The sequence below is a fragment of the Oculina patagonica genome, chromosome 3, assembly GCF_052425735.1.
Source record: "Oculina patagonica isolate OP01 chromosome 3, crgOcupat, whole genome shotgun sequence".
Lineage (NCBI taxonomy): Eukaryota > Metazoa > Cnidaria > Anthozoa > Scleractinia > Oculinidae > Oculina > Oculina patagonica.
The window spans coordinates 5,907,379-5,932,733 of record NC_135760.1 but is presented as its reverse complement, the minus strand read 5'-3'; the positions used below and the strand labels follow the sequence as shown (position 1 = coordinate 5,932,733).

The 25,355-nt window shown below is 39.4% G+C and overlaps 3 protein-coding genes across 4 annotated transcripts; all 3 read right to left on the bottom strand.

Moving 5' to 3' along the window:
* Positions 1-190: 190 nt before the first annotated feature.
* LOC144646285 (uncharacterized) lies at positions 191-4,213 on the bottom strand. Of its 2 annotated transcripts, XM_078505818.1 has the most exons (7): positions 3,723-4,213; positions 3,273-3,368; positions 3,048-3,149; positions 2,571-2,663; positions 1,896-1,997; positions 1,192-1,299; positions 191-395 (listed from the first exon to the last, which is right to left on the bottom strand). In XM_078505818.1, exons 1-7 carry the CDS (start codon positions 4,161-4,163, stop codon positions 288-290), a joined length of 1,050 nt encoding a protein of 349 aa, XP_078361944.1. In that variant the 5' UTR covers positions 4,164-4,213; the 3' UTR covers positions 191-287. The 2 variants fall into 2 exon arrangements, with proteins under 2 accessions (XP_078361944.1, XP_078361945.1); XM_078505819.1 differs by lacking the exon at positions 1,896-1,997.
* A 5,192-nt stretch (positions 4,214-9,405) lies between these two features.
* On the bottom strand, positions 9,406-11,653 carry LOC144645962 (uncharacterized). The gene is made up of 3 exons (XM_078505473.1): positions 11,092-11,653; positions 10,242-11,060; positions 9,406-10,166 (listed from the first exon to the last, which is right to left on the bottom strand). Exons 1-3 carry the CDS (start codon positions 11,651-11,653, stop codon positions 9,406-9,408), a joined length of 2,142 nt encoding a protein of 713 aa, XP_078361599.1.
* Positions 11,654-12,839: 1,186 nt separating this feature from the next.
* Positions 12,840-24,641, bottom strand: LOC144646287 (uncharacterized). The gene is made up of 6 exons (XM_078505822.1): positions 24,623-24,641; positions 21,188-21,654; positions 17,134-17,178; positions 16,306-16,395; positions 15,628-15,723; positions 12,840-14,722 (listed from the first exon to the last, which is right to left on the bottom strand). The coding sequence occupies exons 1-6, from the start codon at positions 24,624-24,626 to the stop codon at positions 14,606-14,608; spliced, it is 819 nt and encodes a 272-aa protein (XP_078361948.1). The 5' UTR covers positions 24,627-24,641; the 3' UTR covers positions 12,840-14,605.
* Between the last annotated feature and the right edge of the window lie 714 nt (positions 24,642-25,355).

The window sequence follows — 25,355 nt, the reverse complement described above, 5'->3', positions numbered from 1 at the left end:
AGAACAACGACTAAACATTTTGAAACCTGTTCAATGCGTGACGAGGGCATCACATTAAAATCTTGTACTTGCGAAATGTACATCTGTTCATATGCAGTCACTTCACTGAAGAAAAAAACTTTCTTTCACCGTGCAGTAATTGTCTCGAAGTTGCATGGTTTATGAATTTATTATCGTTTACAACTGCTTATTTAACGGTTTACAGATTCTCATATAACATTTAACAACTACAAATTAAATCTCTTGTCCGTTAACAGGATCAACCATTTTTCATTGCGGGTCGCTGTTTAGGCGGAAGCAGTTGTTGGCACGACAGTAGTTGGTGTGGGAGGGATGGGACGAAGACATCTGAAGAAGCGACACTCGAGGTAATCTTGACAACGAAGCAGGCAAGTCTGTTTGAAAATAAACATAAAAATAATAACGAAAATGGCGAATGTGTGTGATAATTCTTTTCTGTTTAGTTTAAGATATGTCTCTTACCAGATGACAGAGTTTTCTACTTGCAGGAAGAGATATTTAAAAAAAAAACATTCGGATCCTTCGGATGGAAACTACTCTGCAGAAATACCGAAACCGTAATTAAAACTATAGGTGGTTTCTCTGTCACGCCACGCCGCAAAAAAAAAAATAAATTCAAAACCATTGAGTCAAAAAAATCAAGAGTATTACAGGTTGTAGAAAACTACTATATAAACTACTTGTCTAAGTGTCAGATCTGCACGTTATTCCGTACTCGAGTTATCCGTCAAAATGTTTTACCCAAATTTAGAGAGCACAGTATGGAAACGCCATGTTGGAGCCCAACTGCTTGGGCTCCAACATGGCGACCGGAAATCAATGAAATCATCTGGCATTAAATTCTGCTACAAAAAGCTGTCAGATGACCCTTATGACTGAAGTAAACATTCACATAAACACTTCTCGCAAACCCTCAACTGTTCAGATTGTTAAAATCGCAGAATGAGGGATTTTTTTAAGAAAACGCGACGGCCTTCTGGCAGTTGTTTTTGATCTCGTGTGGCCTGGAACTCCGAAATTCAAAATGTCCTATCTTAAAGACAAGATATATATTAAGGACGTCTAATAGCCAGGGAAGAATAAAAACAAAGGGATCTTGCAATTTAGGGTTTTAAAATTTTGAAGACGTCACGTGAAAACCAAGAATTGATATCTTTCAGGATTACTTACAGACTTTGGATGGCAAAACTGAAACAGTCCTCTTTTAGGCCTGCATCGACTGTAAAGCCCGACTCTGTGACAGCATTCTCCTCGAGCACAGTCAGCATCGGTCTTACACTGAAAGACAGATAATAAGGGACTTGTTAGTAGGGTCCTTTTGAGAAATATTCGGGTTATCTTCAACGGTGTATCTTCGGACATTTAGCGAAAGTTTATAAATTAGCTTATCGGTGGGTTAAAAGGGCTTTGTCACGGATTTTAACAGATTTTTGTGTAGCCAAAATTTGCCGTGTTTTCGTCGTAGGAAACCTATACAAAATGTCTAATTTTTATTAACAGCTGCTACATTACAGCACTGAATCTATTAATGAGCGTTTTTGGCTGCGGATGTTTTGGATGGAAATAATGGATTACAGTTACTTTGAAAAATTGAAGCTAATCCTCACAAGTTGTTTCCGCGCGTCCTCAAACATTCGAAAATTATTTTTAAAGTTGTTGCATATTACTGAATTGTAATATCTTGATGGTTTTTGCAGTCCGCGTTGCCAGAATGGCCACAAGCTACAGGATACCATAATTTTCATACCCGTCAGGTGGTTGCAGGAAATAAAAGATCGAGGTACTAAAACTGTTGGATCCTTCCGATGGTCACTACTCTCTAGAAATACCCAAACCCGTAATTAAAACTGTTGATATCTTTTAGAATTACTTACAGACGGCTTTGGACGGCAAAAGGGTCCAGGTTTAGGCATGCATCGGCCGACTAAACGTCCGCAGCATTCTAGGCGCGGATCACAGTCGGCATCGGTCTTGCACTAAAAATCAGGTATTAAGGGACTTGTTAATGGGATCTTTTTTAGTAACATTTGAGAGATCTTCCACCGTGTATCTTCGGACATTTGGCAAAAATTTGTAAATTACCTTATCGGTGGGTTAAAGGGGCTTTTTCACGGATTTTAAATTTATATTTTCGTCGTAGGAAACCTACAAATAATGGTCCATTTTTATTAACACTGCTATATTAGACCACTGAAACTGTTAACAATTAAGCGTTCCTGGCTGCGGATGGCTTGGATGGAAATAAATTGCAATTTGAAAGATTGAGGCTAATCCTCAAAAGTTGTTTTCGCACGTCTTCAAAAAAACCGATTATTATTTTTTAAGTTGTTGCATTACTTAATTGTGATATCTTGATGGTTTGCAGTGGACTTTGCCACTGAGTGCTCACAAGCTACAGGTTGCCAAAATTTTCATACCCGTTGGGTGGTTGCTTCTTGCGGAAATAAAAGATTGAGGTACTAAAACTGTCGGACCTTCGGATGGTCACAACTCTAGAGAAATACCCAAACCCGTAATTAAAACTATTGATATCGTTCAAAATTACTCACAAATTTTGGACGGCAAAACGGTCCTATTTTAAGCACGCATCGGCCGAAACGCCCGCAGCATTCTAGGCGATCGCAGTCGGCATGGGTCCTACACTGAAAATAAGATATTAAGGAACGAGTTAATGGGATTCCTTTCAAGAAACATTCGGGAGATATCTTCCGACATTTGGCGGAAATCTATAAATTACTGTAGCTTATCGGTGGTTTAATGGGCTGATTATATATGGTCATATATAAACCAGGCAGACATTAACTTTAAGTAACATATATCCACTTTTAGTAAAGGTAGTCAATAAACATGCTTTTTTTACATTTAAATGTTTCACTGTATGTGGTTTCAAGTCTTGTAGCATGACTGTGGAAGTCGTGGTAGTTAGCTCATATAAAACTTCGAAAAGCTCGAGTTAACGAAACGGTATGGACAGCTTATTGTCTTTTAATGGTTAAGTTGGTATTTTTCAAAGAGAAAACACTTACCTTTTGTCTAAGACGACGTTTGTCATTTCCTTGTTCGTCTTCCAAAACTGCCTCGTCTTCAAACGATTCCTTTCCTAGCTCGTCGTCGTCGTGGGGTGATTGCTATTTGTAGGAAAAAGAAGATCGAGGTGCTTAAACTGTCCAATCCTTCAGATGGTCACTACTCTCTAGAATTACGGCCCAAACCCGAAATAAAAACTGTTGATATCTTTTAGAATTACTTACAGACTTTCGACGGCAAGGCCTGCATACACCGAGAAGGTCGCCGGGAGTCATGAAACAGCATTCTCCGCTGTGTTTACAGTTGGCATCGGTCGTACACTGAAAATCAGATATTAAGGGACTTGTTAATGGTGTTCCTTTTGAGAAACATTCGGGATCGAGATATCTTCCGACAATTGGCGGAATTGAAATCGATAAATTAGTTTCCAAACCAGGCAGGGACGTTAACTTAAAATAATATATATCCACTTTTTGTAAAGATCGTCAATAAACCTGCTTTTTTTACATTTAAATGTTTGGCTGTATTTGGTTTTAAGTCTTTAGCATGACTGTGGGTGACGCGGTAGTTAGTTCATATATGAAGCTTCGAAAAGCTTGAGTTAACAAAACAGAATAGACAGCTCCTTGTTTTTTTATAGTTCAGTTAATACTTTTCAAAGAGAAAACACTTACCTTTGGGCCAAAACGACGTTTGTCATTCCCTTGTTCGCCTTCTAAAACTGCCCCGTCTTCAAACGATTCTTTTCCTCGCTCGTCTGCTAAAACTGCCTCTTCTTCAAACGATTGCTTTCCTTGCTCGTCTGCCAAAACTGCTTCGTCTTCAAATGATTTATTTCCTCGTTCGCCTTCCAAAACTGCCTCGTCTTCAAACGATTGCTTTCCTTGTTCGCCTCCTAAAACTGCCTCGTCTTCAAACGATTGCTTTCCTTGCTCGTCCGTGAAAACGTTAACTGCCTCGTCTTCAAACGATTCCTTTCCTCGCTCGTCTGCCAAAACTGCCTCGTCTTCAAATGATTGCTTTCCTTGTTCGCCTTCCAAAACTGCCTCTTCTTCAAACGATTCAACCACGAAGGCGAACGCCAGGCAAAGCCCCAGAACCAGCGCGAATTTCATGTTGCTCTCTTAGCTGCACGAATTCACTGTGGATTGCGAGATCCTGGAAGCTTTCTTGTTGTATCACAATTAAAGCTGAGCAAACACAAAACGCCAAAACAAAGTCAACAAAAGATTCAGTGGCGCCAGTAAACAAGGTGGAAAACAAAGGAGCGTGAATTCCAACTCAAACAGTGTCAAACTAGCATACTTAACACAGCAAACACATTAAAGCTATAATGATGAAGACAAATATAATTAAAGTGATTGCGTGATCGTAGAACCATTTTTCTTCAATCAAAATCAAAGGGGAGCTATCACAAAATGCTAAAGCAAAGTCAACAAAAGATTGAGTGGCGCCGATAAACAAGGTGAGACAACAGAGGAACGTCAATACCCTTTCAGACAGTGTCAAACTCACTTAAGGTCGCGCAGGACCCTTGCTCATTAATAAATTCATTAGCCAAATTTCTTGACGGAGTGCTATCTTGTAAAGCTTTAATTCGCTACATTTTGAACATCGATTTCTCTAAAAATTTTCAAGGATATTAAGGGATGATGGAATTACATCATGATTGTCCTTTTACTGAGAGATGACCGTTTACTGTAATGTTAGAGGTTCTTAAAAGTTTAACTGCAGATAATGCGATTTTGTGTCCAAGTTTTCGGCTACTACAGCGCACCGAGTTAAATGATTATATAACCTACTGATGAATCATAACCTCTTTTGTGTTATGACAAGAACGAAATTTTCGATTTCAAAAACTGCTAGAAGTTATCTGCTTCTAAGAGATTAAAAATGTGAAATCTAAACTTTGAAACGTGCTATCTTCATTTTAAGAACGAAATTTCAAAATTCGCTCTTGTCATAACACAATAGGGTGCGCCAAATTCATGTTCCTCGCGAATCAACTCCTGAAATTCTATATCGGCGAAGAAAACTTGGACACAAAATTGCAGGATTTTCCGCTTCCGAAGACCTTCCGAGTCAATGTTTACAACCGACGTGTGCTATATTCGCAGCAGTGAATCTAATTATGATAATTCGCTTTGTTTCAGCGCACGGTACGCAAAGCTGAGAACAATACCGTGTAATTACTTGTACAAAGAACTTTAAGAAAAACATTGTCATGAATATTTCATTTGTTGTCGGCTTCAGTCGTCGCAGTTCGTGCCTACTCTTTAAATAAATACATAAATAATGATCTAAAGGGTCCTGCGCGACCTTTATGTTGGGATAGATAAAACAGCAAACTATAGTCAAAACTATAATGATGAAAGCAAATATAATAAAAGCAGTTTAGGATTGATGTTGATTAATGTTGACTTTAGATAAAGAGAATCGTTATTAAAATAAGAAAAAAAGCTATCTACTTCACTGATTCAGAGCTTTTTTTTTATTTCGTTTTTCTCCAGCGCCCTCAATTTCTCTCCCTTATTGTCTCTTGGTAGTACAGTCTGCAGTGATGGGGGGGGGGGGGGGGGCTGACATCGACATCCGACAGAGAAGCAAGTATACTCTCTGTACTACTTTACGGATCTGAATGTTGGAGAATGACTGTGCACGACTTGAAAAAGCTGCAAAGCTTTCACACATCTTGTCTCCGAAAAATCTTGCACATCTTTTGGCCACAAAAGATCTCCAACAACGAGCTCTTTAAATTGACAGAACAGGAGGAAATAAGTATTGTTCTCACGCGGAAACGATGGAGTTGGGTTGGTCATGTGCTCCGTAGAGAATCTACCAGCATTTATAAAGTTGCTCTCAGATGGACACCATTGGTTTGATAAGAAGAATGCCGGTCACCTCGCCACCAAGCAATCTCGCCACCAACCAACTCGCCACAAAGCGAAGTCACCTCGGCTCATGGATTAAAGAACGAGGAATACACCAGTTTTGGTGGCGAGTTGGTTGGTGGCGAGATTCCCTGGTGGCGAGGTGACCGGATACCGATAAGAACGCCTTTCAGTAGTTGATTTTCGACCAAACATTTTACCATTTTGTTAATGCTCTTAAACACTTTCAAATGTAAAATAAATAGTTGGGGCAGCTGGGCGATTTGGCTAAAGACTAACGAACGCTACGGACGTGCTTGGTTTCAGACGCTTGGACTCTTCTGTACTACAACTAGTGAATTAAAATACTGTTGTTTATGTTTTTGTTCAATACCGAAATCTTTAATATTTCTCTACAGCAAAAAAAAAAAAAATAAATAAATGCGGCCCAAAAATAGTAATTTCTATGCCTCGAAATGTTGGGAAAATTTTGTTCGCGTGTTTGTGTTTAAGATAAGTATTGTGATGGCATACTTAGATAAACATCTTAAAAGCATATTATTGATCCCGATCTTTGTTTGGTTTATCAAGTTACGAATCAAACAAGCAACTTGCACGTTTTAAGTCCTAAAGAAAACATAAAAATTTGTCATTAATTTAGTCCGTTTATCAGATATTAAATGGTTTGCACACAAACACACGACCCAGAGAGGTATACGCTTATTCGAAGCATTTTACATAAGAAAATACAAACCTTCATAAACTTCAGATAGGATTCCAGCGAACTCGCTGATTTTTTGTTCTAACGGCTATTTTCAGTTAGCATATCTGGAGAGACACTTTGTACAACGACACTCACTCATTGGGCCATTTAATTTGACTCGTTTCTTATTTAGATTTGTACCTTTTTGCCTTGCTTATCCATTTATATACTTTCAACACTCTTAGCACGCTTTTCACACATTTTTTACCTTACTTTTGTTTTTAGGCCTACACGGAATATATTTCCTATCCCTGTTAAACCGTTGATCGGCGTAAACTTGCATTTAAGCCTTTAATTTTAACAGAAAAACGACTTTTGTTGGGTAACACAATTACTGGTGTCCCAGTAGTTTTTATTGTGGCCCTGAATCCCCGATCGAATTGGAATTGAGAAGTGTTGGTTTTTGTTGAGGGAGAAAAACTGGAGAACCCGGAGAAAAACCCTCGGAGCAAGGACGAGAACCAACAACAAATTCAACCCACATATGAAGCCGGGTCCGGGAATCGAACCCGGGCCACATTGGTGGGAATCGAGCGCTCTCACCACTGCGCTATCCCTGCTCCCCGAGTAGTTTTAACTGTAAATGATTTGCGCCCAGAGTATCAGGAGTTGGAAGTAAGAGGTTTATTGCCTGTTTCTCCAACACAATTCATCCATTCGTACTTGGGCATGATTGGTAAGACTTTTTCTCACTTTATCAGCTGCTGATTATCAAAAACTCCTTCCGTTGTGAAAAGCCACGTACAGGGGAAAGAAAAAGTAGTACAAGGACCATGGTCCCTCTCAGCGCGCCTCTAGGAGGCAGCTTCAAAATTCTCACAGGCTTAATTAATTAAAGTTAATATTTCAAAAATGTCATAGGGCATGGGCATGGTTCTCAAATTGACTTAACCTGCGATCAGGCGTTATTTTTCTCGCGGCGGTGTAGTCAACGGAAAAATGAATTCCTTCTTTTTCGCCCTCCCTCCGCGCGAGAAAAAGAAAGCCTGATCGCAGGTTAAAATTGACTCTTCATTGCTACGTTCCAGATGTTATCGTCGCATAATAATAGCAAAATCATCAAACGGGACCTCCAAACATCGCACATTTATTATCATTTACAACTACGAGTTTGACTAGAAAAAAAAGAAAGAACAGCAACAAAATAAATATTAACAACAAACCTAGCGGAATAAAAACAAAGAACAAAAGAAGCAAAAGAACATAAACTTACAGAATTTTTCCCGAATGAACCGCCAGCAAGATAGCCTAAGGTATGATATCGATTTTTATAGTAACGAACGTTGCCCACAACTGCTAACGGTTTTTAAAAAATATATATATAAATTATGCGCAAAGCGCAAAGACTTTGTCCCAGTGGGACGCGGGAAACGAAACCTAATTTACATGAAATAAAGTTCTAGTGTAAATAACTGCGTGAATGTTTCATCCCGGCCTCTAAATGCGGGATACTTATAGCATTTAACAAACAATAGTTACATTAGCAGTCCGCGTTAAAGTAATAAGTTCAGTTCCTTGTAATGTACAAAGAAGGGGATTCCCTTCTAAATTCCATAAACAAATCATCCATCGCAATCATTTCCAATATCGCGGTAGGCTTTGGGCTTGAAAATCAGTCAAGAAAACCACGCAAAAATCCAGTATCCTTAAGCTAGAGCGGATAAAGCCAATTTAACGTGAAGAGGATTTCAGTTCCGGTAGCGAACCCCCTTTACGCCTTTCGCACGGTGTCCTTAATCTCTCCCGATAGCGCAAAACCCAGGCAAAGATCTTTTAAGGCGAGACCATGATGAAAAGTTCCCAAACAACTGATTCATGCTATCGATCTCAGCGTCGGATACAATGAAATGCGTCCGAATCTCCCTATTGATTTCAGGATCGTCATCAGGAATTTCTTTGACAGTGGTCGGTTGCGTCTAATGTAGTTGATTACGCAGGTACTATCCGTCCAAAACACGGATTCATGTATCGGAAGGTCGATCTCTCTTCGAATAATCTTGTCTAGCTTTGATGCTAGTACAGCTGCTGACAATTGTAATCTTGGTATTGTTATAGACTTCAGCGGGGCAGTACGCGCTTTCCCCATTACGAAAGAACAATGTATTACGCCTTCGTCATCTAGAGATCTGAGGTAAAAGACCGCACCATAGCCTTGTTGAGAGGCGTCAGAGAAATGGTGAAGTTGCAGCGACATGGTTTACCCAAGTTCTGTGGCTTGAAACAGCGATCAACCGAGAATTGCTCGAGCTTGGACAGATCCTGTAACCATTTTAGCCAACGACTTTTTTCTTCATAGGGAATTGGGTCATCCCATTCCAGTTTCTTTCGACATAAATCTTGTAATATCACTTTGGCTGGGAAGATTACTGGGGCTGCGAAACCAAGAGGATCATATACTGAAGAGACAACAGACAGTAATCCGACAGAACAGAACTTGTCACTTTCTACGTCCCATTTAATCAAATTGAATCCTCCCTTTTCTAGAAGCCTTCTGAGGTCAGCGGTCAGACGGATAGCTTCATTTTCACCAGGCACGGACTTTAGGCAGTCGTCTACATAGAAGTTTCTTTTGACTGTGTTAATGACCTCGAAATCGTACTAATGCAGGTTATCCTCGGCCGTCTTCCTGAGAGCAAGGTTCGCATAGCTGGCGGAGGACACAGCGCCGAATAAATGAACTCTCATCTGATACTCTTCGGGTCGACTTTCTAAATTACCGCCAGGTCACCACAAGAAGCGAAGCACATCCGAATCGTCTGGACGAACGCGGCCTTGATAGAACATAGACTCGACATCGGCCATGATGGCTATCCTTTCTTGTCGGAACCGAGGTAGAACACCGATAAGGGTGTTGGTCATGTCTGGACCTTGCAACGGTACATCATTGAGGGAAACACCCCTGTACTTGGCTGCACAATCGAATACGACACGAACTTTCCCAGGCTTCTTAGGGTGGAAAACCGAATGGTGCGGTAAGAACCACGTAGCTACACCCGGACGGCTTAGTTGATAATCCGGGACCATTCTTGCAGAGGCTTTATCAAGGAGGTTGTCAATGAAAGCCGAGTACTTCTGAAAGAGGTCTTGATCTCTGCTAAGTCTTCTTCGCAGCAGCCTCAGTCGATGTTCTGCCAAAAGCTTGTTATTCGGGAGGCAGGGTGGAGGACATCCCCACGGCAAAGCAATTTCATAATGACCTTCTTTAAGAACAGCAGTAGTTTCCATAATCTTCAGGGCTCTTCTGTCCTCTAGTGCTCTCTCATTGTCAAGCAAAGAATCGTTGAACTCCATATTGCAAAATCTCTGGAACTGTTGGTCAAGTGCAGTGTCCGTTTGAACAAAGTTTGTAGTGCGTGTAGCCTTTCCGGTTCTGCCCAATGGGCCATTATTGACCGCCCAGTCCAGTAATGTTCTGGTCGCATATGGACCTCCATTCTGACTTTCTCTAACCTCTTTCGGTTCCAGAGCTTTAGGTACATCGTGGCCTATCAACAAACCAACATTGGCTTCTATTTCAGTGACGCGTATTCCTTCCAGATGGGGTCACCTGTCGACATCACCTTGACTGGATATGCTCTCTGAAGCTATTGGAAGTTTAGGTGTAGAGAACACGAGAGGTAGCTCAATGAAATTGTTTTCATCAAAGTCGAAAACTTCCAACTGGACCAATGCACTCCTTTTTGTACTATTCTCTCTTTCCATCGTTGTTAGCGATAGGGTGGTGTTAATGCCTTTGATTCCGAGCTGCTTCATTAGCTGATCGCTGCAGAAAGACGTATTCGAGCCACCATCTAAAAAGGCATAAGTGTGTACCATGGTGTCGCCGCCCTTGGCTCTTACTTTGACTGGCACTACAGGTAATCCCGTTACCGACGTTCCGGCCCCAGTAAAGGCACACCGCGACTGGCCCACATCTACATAAGCACTCTGGGCTCCTATCTCTAGCTGCGTTTCGTTGCCAACTCGTGCTGCTGGTGGACGCAGGAATGTCGAATGTTTGTCACTGCATCCATCCACCTTGCAAAAACTCGTCTTTGGGCACGTTGAAGCATAATGACCTGGGACCAGACAGTTGTAGCAAAGCTCTTTCTCTCGTACGACTTCATATCTGTCACGGACACTTCTCCTTCTAAAATCCCTACACTGGGACAACCAATGAGAGGCTCTGCACAGAGAACAATTCTGACTAGGGTCGCTGGATCGTGACTCCAAGACGTCATTTGCCACGCCTTCGTTAATGCTATGGGGATCATGGGCGTCTGCTCCAAACGAAGAGGCCCTCCTGCTCATTGGTTTCCTTCCCTCGAGAACAGTTCTGTTTTCCAGCTCCCTCGAAATGTCTCCAAATATTGGATGCGTTAATACTCGAGCTTTCATCTCTACAAAATTCGCAATATCGGCAAATGTTACTTGCTTTCGTCTCCGTGATATCATCAGCCACGTCACGCCACTTTTGGCGCAAATTGAACGGAAGTCTGGCCACTACTTTTCTTAGACTATCTGGGTTCTCAATCTTGCTTAGGTATCCGATATCGTTCAAAGTGTTCTTACAGCTTGTCAAAAGGACAGAAAACGACTGTAACGCTGTTTCGTCTTCAGCTTTTATCACAGGACCATTAGTAACGCGATCGACATAGGCAGATGCAATCTTATACGGTTGACCATAGCGCTTGGCAAGCAACTTTCGGGCCTCTAGATATCCTTTATCGGAATCCATTGCAAGACAACTGCGCATTAACTCCTGTACGTCGCCAGCTGTATACTGTACGAGGTAGTACATTCTTGAGCTAGGACTCGCCGTTTTGGCCTCAATCATACTCTCAAAGGCTCTAATGAAACTGCAATATTCGATGGGATCGCCTGTAAATGTGAGAACTTCAGGTTGAGGCAAGGTTAGGGCCAAAGTATGAAGCTGCTGTTGCTTCAGCAATTGTTGCACTTGCTGGTTTTGTTGTTGCTGGATGTTAATCATGTTACGACTCTGCTCTTGCTGCTGACGTTGCAACTCTATTAATTGAAGAAATCCTTCTTCGCTAGAAATTGAATGCTGAGATTCTCTGTCCTCAATTACAACGCGTCGCCTTTCGTTAATAATAATAATAAATAATAAAACCTTTATTTGAGTGTCAAAAACTAAAATAGCAGTAATAAAACCACTAAATGGGGACACTTTAAAGTAAAAGAAAAATAACAAAATCGAAATATGCTAATAAATGCTAAAATCGTTAGCATTTATCTCAGATGATGGACGATGCTTGTCCAGTGCACGAAGTTTCTGACTGTTCTCAGGCTCTTCTTTAGTTACTCTGAATTCAGTTTCTTCAGTAGGTGCAGTACTTCGAAGTCCAACGTCCGTAACACGCTCTGGAACGCCCGCCTCGGCTTGCGCAAGGACACGTTCTTTTGCTTCGGCCTTTGCAATTTCAGTTTCGCGTGCTAACTCTTGTTTCCTTTGTTGTAAGCGTAGTTCTTCCTGCTGCAAGGCTTGTTGCTTTCGTAGCATAGAGGCTTGGGCTGTTAAAGACGCTCTCTTTACCGCAACTGCTATCCTAGCATTGCTCACTGAGCTTCGTCGATTTCTGCGACAAACCCGTAACTTTAGGGGGAACTTGGGAACCAGCGCAGCTGATAGAATCGTCCGGGTTAATTTCCGGAAGGTCGGTAGCTTGTGGCGGTAAATTGAAACCTTGTATCCAATCGTCGATAATTCTTTTAGTATCGTTAGCAAGAAGTATTGCAGTTTCGTAGTATTCATGTTAATCGTCGATCTCATTTTGGTCGTCGAGTTTATCGTGATAAGCTTGGTGCGCTGTTTTAAATTTATCAATCGCTTCATCCAACTCGATGCTTTTTCGCTCGAGGTCGTTTACGTCGCCAAAATCGGACATAATTTCTCTAGCTTCATTCTGCTTACGGGTGACTACTCCTTTGGCGGCGCTTCTAGAAGCTTTCAATATAAGAATTCGCTTGTTCGTAACCGCGGATTGATCGATGGTAACATTTGGTTGTCTTATCCTAACTCCACCAGTCGCCGCTTCAATCGTCGAAATAACTTCAGGACCTTCAGGATCCACATTAGACATCTCAAACATCAAGGAAATTCTTCAAACAATGTTATCGTCGCATAAGAGTAGCAAAATCATCAAACGGGACCTCCAAACATCGCACATTTATTATCATTTACAACTACGAGTTTGACTAGAAAAAAAAAGAAAGAACAGCAACAAAATAAATATTAACAACAAACCTAGCGGAATAAAAACAAAGAACAAAAGAAGCAAAAGAACATAAACTTACAGAATTTTTCCCGAATGAATCGCCAGCAAGATAGCCTAAGGTATGATATCGATTTTTATAGTAACGAACGTTGCCCACAACTGCTAACGGTTTTTAAAAAATATATATAAAATATGCGCAAAGCGCAAAGACTTTGTCCCAGTGGGACGCGGGAAACGAAACCTAATTTACATGAAATAAAGTTCTAGTGTAAATAACTGCGTGAATGTTTCACCAGACATTGACCCCACTTTCAGTTGATAATTCGTCCTCTGAAATCAACTTTGTGAAATCTTTGGGACCTTAGGAAATCTTCTTAGATCCCTGCCTGCTTATCAATATCGAGTAAAACACTTGAAGAAAGAGCAAACAAATAAAACTAATAACGCAAGTTCTTGAGCTCTTTTCCGGCGACTGTTTATCATAGCTTGAAGCCACTTGCGTGTGAATCCACGTTCTTCTCAAAATGCCGCTAGAAAATATAAAAGTGGTGACCATAACAAAAACAGCATCAAACGTCTGGCAACGTGGGACAAGATCGGGAAAGTATACAAGTGCAGGAACATATTTTAATTTGCAAAACAATGTACCCTCTGACGTATACTTCGGCGTACCTTCGCGTTCCTTCAGACGTATACTTCCAAGGGTTAACAATTAAGAACGTGGTCAGGATTTAAATTCGCGTGGCCTCAACCAGAAGAAAGCCAAGGAAACCTCGTGGGAAACGCTCCTACGCATAGAGAAAAATACTTGCAAAATGCTATTTTGTTTACCGGAGCTAAATTTACGGCAAATATAAAATACGTGAGATATCGTAGCCTAGTCCCTTGGCGTTCTCTCTTGCCCCGTTGTCCGCGCGGTGTTTGAGATGTAGAGCCCAGACTCCCTTGAGCCGATATCGTTATTGATGTTACATGGTTTCAAACAAACAGACACTGCGCGCTAACGTACAGTCCTTTCATTGTCTTACCGAAATTTAGGGGAAAATATCATGGCTTTATGCGAAGGATCATTTCCTCAAAGTTTTCTTAGCGTACTTCGCTCGAAAAAGAGCTTGCGTAATTTCAACTCTACAATCTCTTCACTCTGACGCTGAAAAATATGTGAAATAAAAACAAGCGAAGAAATAGATGTAACGTATGGCAAGCGTTGGGGAAACATGTAATGGCAATTTTATGTCAAAGCGTCAAAGCAGGTAAGATCGTGAAAGTGTGGAATTGGCCGTAACAAGTGAGAAAAATCGTTATGCACAAAAACAGAGGCTACTTAAACGGGCTTTTGGACGCTTGGCGGACTAATCTAACGCTCCGAGAGTCCTTAAACAACAACGACTAAACATTTTGAAACCTATTCTCTTATGTTCAATGCGTGGCGAGGGCATCACATTAAGATTTTGCAGTTGCGAAATGTACAGGCATCTGATCTGTAGGCATCCTTTCATATTCAGTCACTTATCTGGACAAAAGAAACTTCTTTCACCGTACGTACAGTAATTTACTCGTTGTTGCATGGGTTATATAACATTATTATCGTTTACAACAGCTTATTTAACCGTTTACAGATTGTTAGATCACATAACATTCAACAACTACAAATTAAATCTCTTTTCCGTTAAGAGGATCAACCATTTTTCTTTGCGGGTCATTTTTTAGCCGGAAGCTGTTGGCACCACAGTAGTTGGCGTAGGAGGGAGAGGAGCAAGGCATTTATAGAAATAATACGATTGTCGACACTCAAGGTCATCGTGACAACGAAGCTGGCAAGTCTGTTTGAAAATAAACAAAAAAAATAATAAGGAAAATGGTGTATATGTGCGATATTTTTTTTTTCTGCTTAGTTTCATGATTTTCGCGACTTGTGCGATGCAAGTTATGTAGGATACACACTGAGGCATTTACATCAGCGCGTGGACGAGCACAAGAACAAAACATTATCTATTGGCAAGCATTATAGAGACAAACACTGTATTGTCCCAAAAGACCTTGACAAACAGTTTCATGTCATCAAGAAGTGCAAGAATAAGTTTGATTGTTTAGTGCATGAAATGCTAGTAATTAGAGAATTGTCACCATCTCTAAATGTCCAATCAGACTCAATCCGAGCCAAACTATTTGCGTGACATTGCATATTTATTATGTTAATCTTAAGCGAACTTTTTCTGACAGTTTATTCTTTTCATTTTTGAACTTGAAAATGGTGTCATGACGACTCCGAAACGTCGTTCGTTATTATCGTTTATTTTTACTTGCCTATGTATATCAAAACCTTTGCTCATTAGTTTCATGATACACATAATTTTAACTAAGATAGCTAGTTTGGCCTTGGGTTTCTTCACGGTTTATAGATGCATTAAAGATGTCTCAGTTCATAACTTTTTGGTTACGTCTGGATGGATTTTTGTTACCAGATGACAGAGTTTTATTACTGTTGCATTATTAAATTGTGCTATCTTAATGGTATGCAGTCCCGTTTGCCAGAGTGGTCACAAAGTGGTCTTCAAAGTCGACCGGCAACAGTAGAGGATGCCAAAACTTCCATACCCGTCGGGTGGGTGCTACTTGCAGGAAATTTAAGAGGTACTAAAACTGTCGGATCCTTCGTATGGTCATTACTCTCTAGAAATACCCAAACCCGTAATTAAAACTATTGATATCTTTCAGAATTACTTACAGTTTTTGGAATGCAAAACTCCCCCAGTCCTCTTTTAGGCCTGCATTGACCGACAAAACAGCATTGTCCTCGAAGGCAGTCAGCGTCGGCCTGGCACTGAAAATCACATATAAAGGGACTTATTAGTGGGATCCTTTTTGAGAAACATTGAGAGATATCTTCCACGGTGTATCTTTGAACATTTGGCTGAAATTTATAAATTAGCTTATCGGTGGTTTAGAGGGGCTTGTCACGGATTTTAACAGAGCAGTTTTGAGCCGCCAAAATTTATATTTTCGTCGCAGGAAACCTAGAAATAATTGTTCATTTTTATTAACAACTGCTATATTAGAACACTGAAACTGTTAACAAGCATTTTTGGCTGCGGATGGCTTAGATGGAAATGGATTACAATTTGAAGAATTAAGGCTCAACTTAAGTCACAAGTTGTTTCCGCGCGTCTTCGAAAATTCGAAAATTATTTTTAAAGTTGTTGTATATTACTAAATAATGATATCTTGATGGTACGCAGTTGACAGCTACAGGAAGCCAGAAAATGTTATAACCGTCCGGTGATTGCTATTTGCAGAAAATAAAAGATCGAGGAACTGAATTTGTCGAATCCTTTGAATGGTCACTACTCTCTAAAAATACCCAAACCCGTAATTAAAACTGTTGATATCTTTCAGAATTACTTACAGACGAAGGGCAAAACGGTCCTGTTTTAGGCCAGCATCGGCCGAAAAGCCCGCAGCATTTTAGGCGATCACAGTCAGCATCGGTCTTACACTGAAAATTAGATATTAACGGACTTGTTATTTGGGTTTTTTAGTAACATTTGACAAATCTTTCACGGTGTATATTCGGATATTTAGCAGAAATTAATAAAATAGCTTATCGGCGGTTTGAAGGGGCTTTGTCATGGATTCACACTGTTCCTCGTAGGAAGCCTAGTTGAAATAATGGTCCATTTTTATTAACAACAACTATGTTAGAGCACTGAAACTGTTAACAAGCGCATTCGTGGCTGCGGATGGCTTGAATGGAAATGAATTGCAATTTGAAAGATTAAGGCTAAACCTCACAAGTTGTTTCCGCGCGTATTCAAAAAACTCGATTATTATTATTTTAAAAAGTGGTTGCTATTTGCGGAGATAGAAGATCGAGGTAATAAGACTGTTGGATCGTTCGGATGGTCACTGCATGCTCTCAGCTCTAGAAAGGATATTTATTTCACGCAGGAAACATAAATGTTTTTATGTAGCTTGTGACGCAGTAGTTCCCAGCTTCCGGTGAGGGATTACATCATTTCTTCTTACATGAAAATGAGGCAACCTGGGGACTAGTTCGACTTTCGTTGAAGCATTATCACAAAATGGCGTATTCCAGTTTTCCCTCCCTCCGCTCCCTGTCCTATATCTTACCGAACGTGAGGCGGGTTTTCCCCCAGATTTGCTGGGATATTTCCTTGTTTGTTTTTGTAATGTTATCTTTAACTGATTCAGTTTTAAAATAAAACGGCCGCACCTGTGGCGAAAATATCCAACGATCACAGTCAGCATGGCTCTTACACTGAAAAATAAGATATTATGGGACTTGTTAATGGGTTCCTCGTGAGAAACATTCGGGAGAAATCTTTCGCGGTGTATCTTCCGACGTTTGGCGGAAATCTATGATTTAGATTATCGGTGGTTTGATCCGGTACTGTTTATAAACCAGGCAGAGACATTGACTTATAACAATATATTTACTTTTAGTGAAGGTAGTCAATAAACCTGCTTTTTTACATTTTAAGGGACGGTTCATTTTTTATGAGATAGGGGGGGCTGGTGGGATTTGAGGGGGGGCCATCCCAAAAATATTGGCTTCAAAGGGGGGGTCAGCCAAAAAAATATGGACTGTAAGGGGGGGTCACTAGAAATAATTATACTTTTAAGTGTTGTAAAGAGGCTTCTGTAAGAGTAAACAAGAAGCTTGAGAAGCTTGAGAAGCTTAAAATCGGGCGCTTAATAATTAGCTATCTGTTTTGACTTGAAAGGCAGGGTACAGTACAGTAATAATCACTGGAAAAACAGTCATTTAAACCTATTCAGGCCGGGGGGGGGGGGGGGGGGGGCTTTTGAGGCCCGCGCTGACTTTGGACGCTTATAACTTTTTCAAGATTCAACCAAACGCTGCCAAACTTAGCGCGTTTATCTAAAATTTATCTCGCAATAATTTGGTAGGATTAGTTATTGTGCCAGTAACTTGTAACCATGGCAACGTCATTTTGACAGGCTTGTTTTCCCAAATTTGAATTGTTTGTGTTTCTATTTAATAATGAAAATCTGGAATGTTTTCAAGATTGCATTATTACTTAAGGACATAATGGTCTCAATTTATAAAAATATATTTCGCACAATACAAATAAACGATTGAACTAGACGTCTAGAAAATATAAATTTGTAACACTTAGCAAAGTGCAGCCTTTTCGCAATACTTAATAAAGGCGGGGTTTTTACCTGAAGACCAATTTTTTTCCAACGCTTTAGGTGGCTGAAGCATTTCAGTATTTTCCAGCCCTTACACTTTAATGGAACAGTATACAACTCCTAATCAGGTAACTACTATTGTCAAGAAAATAATCACAACTTATTGACCAATGATTAGGTATTTGTTTCATACCATTACTGTAATAGCAACTGGTGAAGAATAGTAGTACTGACCCAAAGTATAAGGGCTGGAAAACACTGAAAACCATTTCAGCCGCGTTTCAAGGAATCCAAAAAAACTTAACTTATCCCATATATATTTGTTTTGCAGTATTTTGTTAATTTTTGGACGATTTTGGGGGATGTCTGGGAGGCGATAGTTTTTCTCAAAGGATTAGTAAAATTTAGACAAATAAGAAATATTGGAGATTTAATGTGATTTTAAAATTTGAATTTGAAGTTAAAAATTGGTGGACGGATACCAAACAGTCTCCTGACAACCCGGAGTGCTCTTGCGAGGGGGTCAACTGTTTGGAGGTGTTTCCATTCTTTTCTTTTATCCCTTCTTTAAATCTCTTAAAGTTCCATTCAAATTCAGCTAGAACCCCACCTTAAGTTTTGTTCTTGTGAGAAAACAACAGAAGTCAAAGGTTGCGTGATATAACCAAGCATGGATTTTAATTCTCCCTCCCTTTCCATCTCCTTAGCCTTTCACCCCCACCTGTCCCTCCCTTTCTACTCTCATTCAATTTAATGTTTGTTTATATTTCCTAACCAATTCAGTATCGTTCTAATCTGTTCCAAGCAATCAGATAATAACAGAAATTTACCTTAATTTTGATCTCCCATACCAAGACCTTAGAGTATAAACCGCTAATAAAACAAAACACACTTGATAATAATTCTCTGAGGTTATACACCTTGCAGTATTAACTTATTAACGAACTTGATAACAAACCCCATGTCGTACTAAGGATTTTTACTGATCAACATAGAAAATAAGTTCACAATGGTTTGTTCCCAAAACGTTTTTTACTGTACAGAGGGTCTGTATATTGACCTGTAACTTGTATACCGTATTGAAAAATTCAGAACGAACCGACTTCTGCCCGCTACCATGATATCATGTTGAAAAATTAGCTCGTTCGAAACCGTAGCAAAATCGTTAGAGACAGACAAGATACAGCCGTTTACTGGCAGTCTTTGAAAATCCTGAATTTCGTCAAAATGAGCCAAAATAAAATTTCCTTTATCAATATGGTTCTTATCTTTTTATTCAATTCTATGAACTGCTTTTAGGCAGTACTGTCCACAAAGATTTCAATTTCCTCAAAATTTCGGGACAAATGGATACAAAATATTTCGTGCAGAATGTAATTTGATTAAGCGAATGTTTTCACGTCTTTTAATACTTCAAGCAGTGAATGAAAGACCGTTTTGTTTTCATCGATGAGAACCACTTTCAAATAGTTAATGCATAAAAAATAACAATCAGATCAGAATACAATAATTTTTAATGTAAGGTCTCGCTATTATGTCTCGGCAGAGATACTTCTTTTTTGCAAGTTCAAATGTATGCAAATTTCGTGTGAAATGTAATTCGATTCCACTGTCTTGTTTACAAACTCTTTCTTAAGAAAGTTGTATTTTCGTGAATAAAACCCATTGGTCTGTTTTGTTTTCCTGATCATGTTTGTCTGTGATTTTTACAAAACATGTGGTCTTTTTTTTTCGGAACTTTAAGTTGTACAAAAATTCCTATTTTGAACACAGATGCCACTTCCGGAATTTCTCATCTAAAATTCAATTGGTATTTAATTATAATTATTCGAAGTTTTCATTTTCAAGTCATCTTTTCATTCGATAGCTTTACTGATCTCGTAAAAAATTCCATTCAAGTTCACACCAATACTGTACATTGCCAATTTTTTGCTGACGTCTTGAGAAGTGTCTTACTAACGTCACTAGTCAAATCTAAAATATATCCAAACCAAGTTGTGCAAACATTCTACTCTTTGTGACAGGCGACTTTGACGCCCAACTGTGCGGAAATGAAAATCGACATACTTCTTGCTAAATATATAAAAAAAATAGTTTTAAAGTGGAGTCCGCCTCAAAAAACTGTACCGCCAGATCACACTGCTATTTGTAGAAACCAGCAAAGCGTCTAGTTTCAAAGTTTCCCACAAAAACATTGCGTGGCATGAATGACGTTAGCCCTTTTATTTACAAAAGTAGCTTCAACTTGTCAAAGCAACTACAGTTTCACAATGGTGATTATTAGTACTTTACCCCTTAAGCTTTTTTCTCTGTCCTCCCCCCGAAGCAAAGAAGAGAACCAGATTGCAGATTAGCCCAAAAGTCGACCTACAACGATTTACTGTCAAAACTGAAATGAAACCGATTGGTCCAGGCTATCCCCGTCATTTTTAGCCGACAGGAGACTATCGTGTAGGACGACCAAAGGGTAAACTATAAATCGGCCACGCCCGATTAAAAAGCTTGCCAGAATGCCCAAAATAACATTCCTGAGGTTCTGAAAATTCAAATTTTTCCCCGGGGGAGCATACCCCCGGACCCCCCTACTTTGTTATGTACCAAACATCATTAACTTAACCCAACAGCTTATATATTGGTTACAAATGCAGACAACCCATACTAACAGATGGCATCCACAATAAACAATTGAGGTAATGCCAGCTATTTGGGGTTGTGATTTTGTACACTGATACATTCTTTAGTCACAAGGGTCGATATATTTTAATTTCACTTGAGTATTGTTTTTTTTTTTTTTTTTGGGGGGGGGGGTCATCGAAAAAAATTTGGATTTCGAGGGGGGGCCAGGTAAAAATTTTCGTTGAAAAAGGGGGGGCCATCATATATAACAGTGACTATCTATCAAATCCCACCAGCCCCCCCCCCTGCCCCATAAAAAATGAACGGTCCCTAATTTTTGGCTGTATGTGGTTAAAAACCTTGTAGAGTAACTGTGGATTTCGCGGTAGATAGTTTATATAAAGCTCCGAAAAGCTTGAGTTAACAAAACAGTATGGACAGATATCGATTCCTGTCTTTTTATAGTTGATATTTTTCAAAGAAAAAACACTCACCCTTTGTCCAAGACGACGTTTGTCATTCCCTTGTTCGCCTTCCAAAACTGCCTCGTCTTCAAACGACTCCTTTCCTAGCTCGTCTGCAAAAACTGCCCCGTGTTTAAACGATTCCTTTCCTCGCTCGTCTTCCAAAACTACCTCGTCATCAAATGATTCATTTCCTTGTTCGCCTTCCAAAACTGCCTCGTCTTCAAACGATTGCTTTCCTTGCTCGTCTGCGAAAACGTTAACTGCCTCGTCTTCAAACGATTCCTTTCCTCGCCCGTCTGCCAAAACTGCCTCGTCTTCAAATGATTGCTTTCCTTGTTCGCCTTCTAAAACTGCCTCGTCTTCAAACGATTCCTTTCCTTGTTCGCCTTCCAAAACTGCCTCTTCTTCAAACGATTCAACCACGAAGGCGAACGCCAGACAAAGAATCAAAAACAGCGCGAGCTTCATGTTGCTCTCTCTGCTGCACGAATTCACTGTGCATGGATTGCGAGATCGTGGAAGCTTTTTTGTTGTATCACAATTAAAGCTGAGCTAGCACAAAACGCTAAAACAAAGTCAACAAAAGATTCAGTGGCGCCCAGAAACAAGGTGAGAAAACAGAAGAATGTCAATACCATTTTCAGACAGTGTCAAAGTGGGGTAGTTACACAGCAAGCACTGTTAAAAAGTTTTCATGATGAAAGCACGTGATTGCGTGATCGTAGAACCATTATCTACAAGCAAGAATCAAAATCGAAAGCTGAGCTATCACGAAACGCTACTGAAAGCAATTAGTCGACAATAAAAAATTTGACAGCGCCACGAAACAGGGTGAGAAAAAAAGCAAAATTCCATTAAGAAAATTAAAGTGATTGCGTGATCGTAGAACCATTTTTATTCATTCGAAATCGAAAGCTGATTTATTAAAATGCAGCTTTATTAGCACATCAAAAGCAGCCAAAAAAGGCCTAAGAAATAGTAACTTATCTACCTCGAAATGTTGGAAACATTTTGTTCGTGGGTTAGTATTAAATTAACTATGGTGATGGCATACTTGGCTTGACACCTTAAAAGCACGTTATTTTTCCCAATCTTTGTTTGGTTTGACAAGTCATGGAAAAAGCAAGCATCTTACACGTTTTAAACTTGGCTTTTAAAAAGTTCTCTCGATTTTTCATTCGTTGCGTTTATAGTATACGGTTCGCACACGAACACACGACCCCGTAAAAAAGTTATTTTTGTACCCCATTTTTCTTGTACATTCTACATACTTTCCGCATTCTTACGCTTTTAACACATTTTTAGTTAACATTTGTATATGGACCTACGTGGAATATTTTTTAAATAAACAGTAGTTTTAGCCTTTATTTGAAATTCTATTTTGTTAAATGTTTTTGCGCCCAGAGTATCAGGGTTCGTAGTAACAGGTTTATTGCGTGAATCTCTAACCCAATTCATTCAATTGTGCTCGTTTTTTTAATAACTCGTTTAGTAATGCGTTCATTTTTTGTACCTTATATTTCTTTCACATTTTACTAGTCCGGCGGCTTAGCTCCTGAAATTGTGCGATTTTTGATACAAGCACCAAACTTTGCAGGATTACAAGCATTCGCATACTAATCAATTCTTGATATAGTGCCAACGCCAATTTCCCATTTTCAGCTAGTAAACAGCAATGAAATTTTCAGCCGAGAGGCCCCTCCCCCACGAAGTACTTCTTCTTGTACTTTTATAAACCTTTTATTGTAGATTTTTATTCATAAATACAGATATGAATGCTTTAAATTAGGCTTAAAATTGTTATTTTTTACCATTTGTTTTATACCAATAATTTAGTTGGAAATTATTGCATGGGAAAATATTTTTGGTTCCCCGCCCTCTGCTCCCTTGCGTCTTTCGTTTTGCGCTAGCTTCCAGGTCTTTCGCGATCGGTGAACCGTTCGCTAACAGAAGAAAAATAGGAAAATATAGGGCTGTGAACAGTCTAAATTACAGCATTTCATTCTAAATTTTGTACGTGCGACTTGGTATCACTACCTGGCATAATAGTATTTGTCTATACACCAGCTGCTCCTGCTAGTGTCAATTTGAGAACGATCCTAGAAAGAGTCCAAAGCGCGCCACTCGCTGGATACTAAGAACTAGAATCGGCAAGATGTCTTACAAACAACGACTGCTGACTCTTCGCTTGCTACCACTAACATATGACAGGGAACTGAGAGATCTTTTATTTCTCGATAACTGTATTTCTGGATACACCGACCTAAATATTGATCGATATGTTATTTAGTCACGCATGGCCGGTCCCGCTCTAAGAACCCCACTCTCGTACTTAAACCTGCTTATGCGCTTACTGTAAAACCGCAACTTTTCAAACTTCTTTTTTCAATAGAATTGTAAAACCTTGGAACACTATCTGTAATCTCGCCCCTCACGACAAATTTCCTAGTAGTTTATTCAAATATTTTCTGCGCGCCACTTATTTTACTTTACTTGACACTACCTATGATACTGACATGCCCTGCACCTGGTTCCTCTTCCGTAACTGCCCTTGCCACCGCTCTTAATTTTTGTGTCTAATATTATCTGCAATTTGTTTTCTAACTTTAGCTATAAGTAATCAATTACATTTTTAACCATAATTTTTAACTATAAGTAATTAATTAGATTTATTGTATTTTTTTTTATCACCATTCTTACTAGTTTTTAGGGTTGCGCTTCGCATGGGTAACATTATTTTCCCGTTCGCGCAATTCCTTTTTGGTCCTTTTCTTTTTTATTTAATTATTTTGGTTAATTTTGAGATCAATAATAAAAGTCAATAGACAAACAAATATTTCACGAAATTTCATTGATTTTAATAAATTACGGTTTCCATGGAAACCGCTGGTTTTCGGACTTGGCACTATACCTGAAAAAACTTTCGTTGGTGACCAATTTCATTGTGCCAAGTTTCATACTTGTATCAAAAAGTGCACAATTCAACTAAAATTTCGAGCTAAGCCGCCGGACTATACAGACTTTCCGCATTCTTCGCATTTTTAATTTACATTTGCATTCAAGCTTGTTTTAAAAACGTGAAAAATTAATTTCCATTATTGAAAACATATTTTAGGTCTCAGATTCTTAAAAAAAATATTAAAATGCACCGAAAGCGAGCGGGAACTGAGTTAACTGAGTTACAATTGCAAATGTGTCAGCATTTCCGTGAGTTTCCGTTTCTAACCGTCCACACTAAACCTTGTACAATCATATGGAAAGATAAGCTGATCTAGATAATCGTGACACTGTGGATGTCGCGGTTGTTATTTTAAGCAATGGGCAAAATTGGGAGCTATTACAAAATGGTATGGACAAATTAAATTTCCTAACAATTACTTTCTTCTGAAAAAATAAGCAGCCTAACAGCTAATTGCTTGCCTTAACTTTAATAGTTTATTGCTTATAACAGAAAACACTTACCCATTGAATCAAGGAGCGTTTTCCATTTCCTTGCTCGTCTCCCAAAACTTCTGTCTCTTCAAACGATTCAACCACAAAAGCGAACGCCAGGCAAAGCCTCCAAAACAGCGCGAATTTCATGTTGCTCTCTCGAGTGCACGAACAGTAATTCACTGTGGATTGCGGGATCGTAGAAGAGGAAGAAGCGTTTTTGTTGTATCAAAATTAAAGCAAAGCTATCACAAAACGCTTAAGCAAAGTCAACAAAAGATTCGGTGTTGCCAAAAAACAAGGTGAGAAACAAAAGAACGTCAATACCATTTCACTGAGTGACAAAGTGGGATAGTTAACACAAGCATGTACAGCAAGCACTTAAAAAGCTATAGTGAATGATGAAAGCACGTGATTGCGTGATCGCAGAACCATATTCTACAATCAAAATCGAAAGCTGAGCTATCATAAAACGCTACTGAAAGCAAAGTCGACATTAAAAAATTTGACAGCGTCACGAAAGAGGGTGAGAAAAAATGTTAATCATCGTAGAACCATTTTTCTTCAATCAAAATCGAAAAGTAATTTATTTGAGAAATCTTTAGCACAGCAAAAGAATACGGCCTAAGGGCCCGATTACAATGTGATTACATGGCGAATTTCAGTTTTTCGAGCTGAGATATTTCAGCTCGGCTTCCAGACCAAATCTTCTTAAAAAGACATTTGCGATTACATGAAGATAGTTTCCTCCCGGGCCGAATTA

What these genes read in the sequence shown, in the direction of transcription:
- LOC144646285 (XM_078505818.1), bottom strand. Translation starts at nt 4,163, where the DNA reads ATGAAATTCGCGCTGGTTCTGGGGCTTTGCCTGGCGTTCGCCTTCGTG. An exon ending in CGTTTTGCCGTCCAAAATTT is followed by an intron (nt 1,998 to 2,570) that starts GTGAGTAATTTT and finishes CCTGATTTTTAG; the next exon opens with TGCAAGACCGATGCCGACTG. An exon ending in AGTTTTGCCATCCAAAGTCT is followed by an intron (nt 396 to 1,191) that starts GTAAGTAATCCT and finishes ATTTTCAAACAG; the next exon opens with ACTTGCCTGCTTCGTTGTCA.
- LOC144645962 (XM_078505473.1), bottom strand. Translation starts at nt 11,653, where the DNA reads ATGATTAACATCCAGCAACAACAAAACCAGCAAGTGCAACAATTGCTG. An exon ending in TATCACGGAGACGAAAGCAA is followed by an intron (nt 11,061 to 11,091) that starts GTAACATTTGCC and finishes CGAATTTTGTAG; the next exon opens with AGATGAAAGCTCGAGTATTA. An exon ending in AGAGAGCATATCCAGTCAAG is followed by an intron (nt 10,167 to 10,241) that starts GTGATGTCGACA and finishes GTTTGTTGATAG; the next exon opens with GCCACGATGTACCTAAAGCT.
- LOC144646287 (XM_078505822.1), bottom strand. An exon ending in AACGTCGTCTTGGACAAAGG is followed by an intron (nt 17,179 to 21,187) that starts GTGAGTGTTTTT and finishes CTTATTTTTCAG; the next exon opens with TGTAAGAGCCATGCTGACTG. An exon ending in GTTGGATATTTTCGCCACAG is followed by an intron (nt 16,396 to 17,133) that starts GTGCGGCCGTTT and finishes TCTAATTTTCAG; the next exon opens with TGTAAGACCGATGCTGACTG.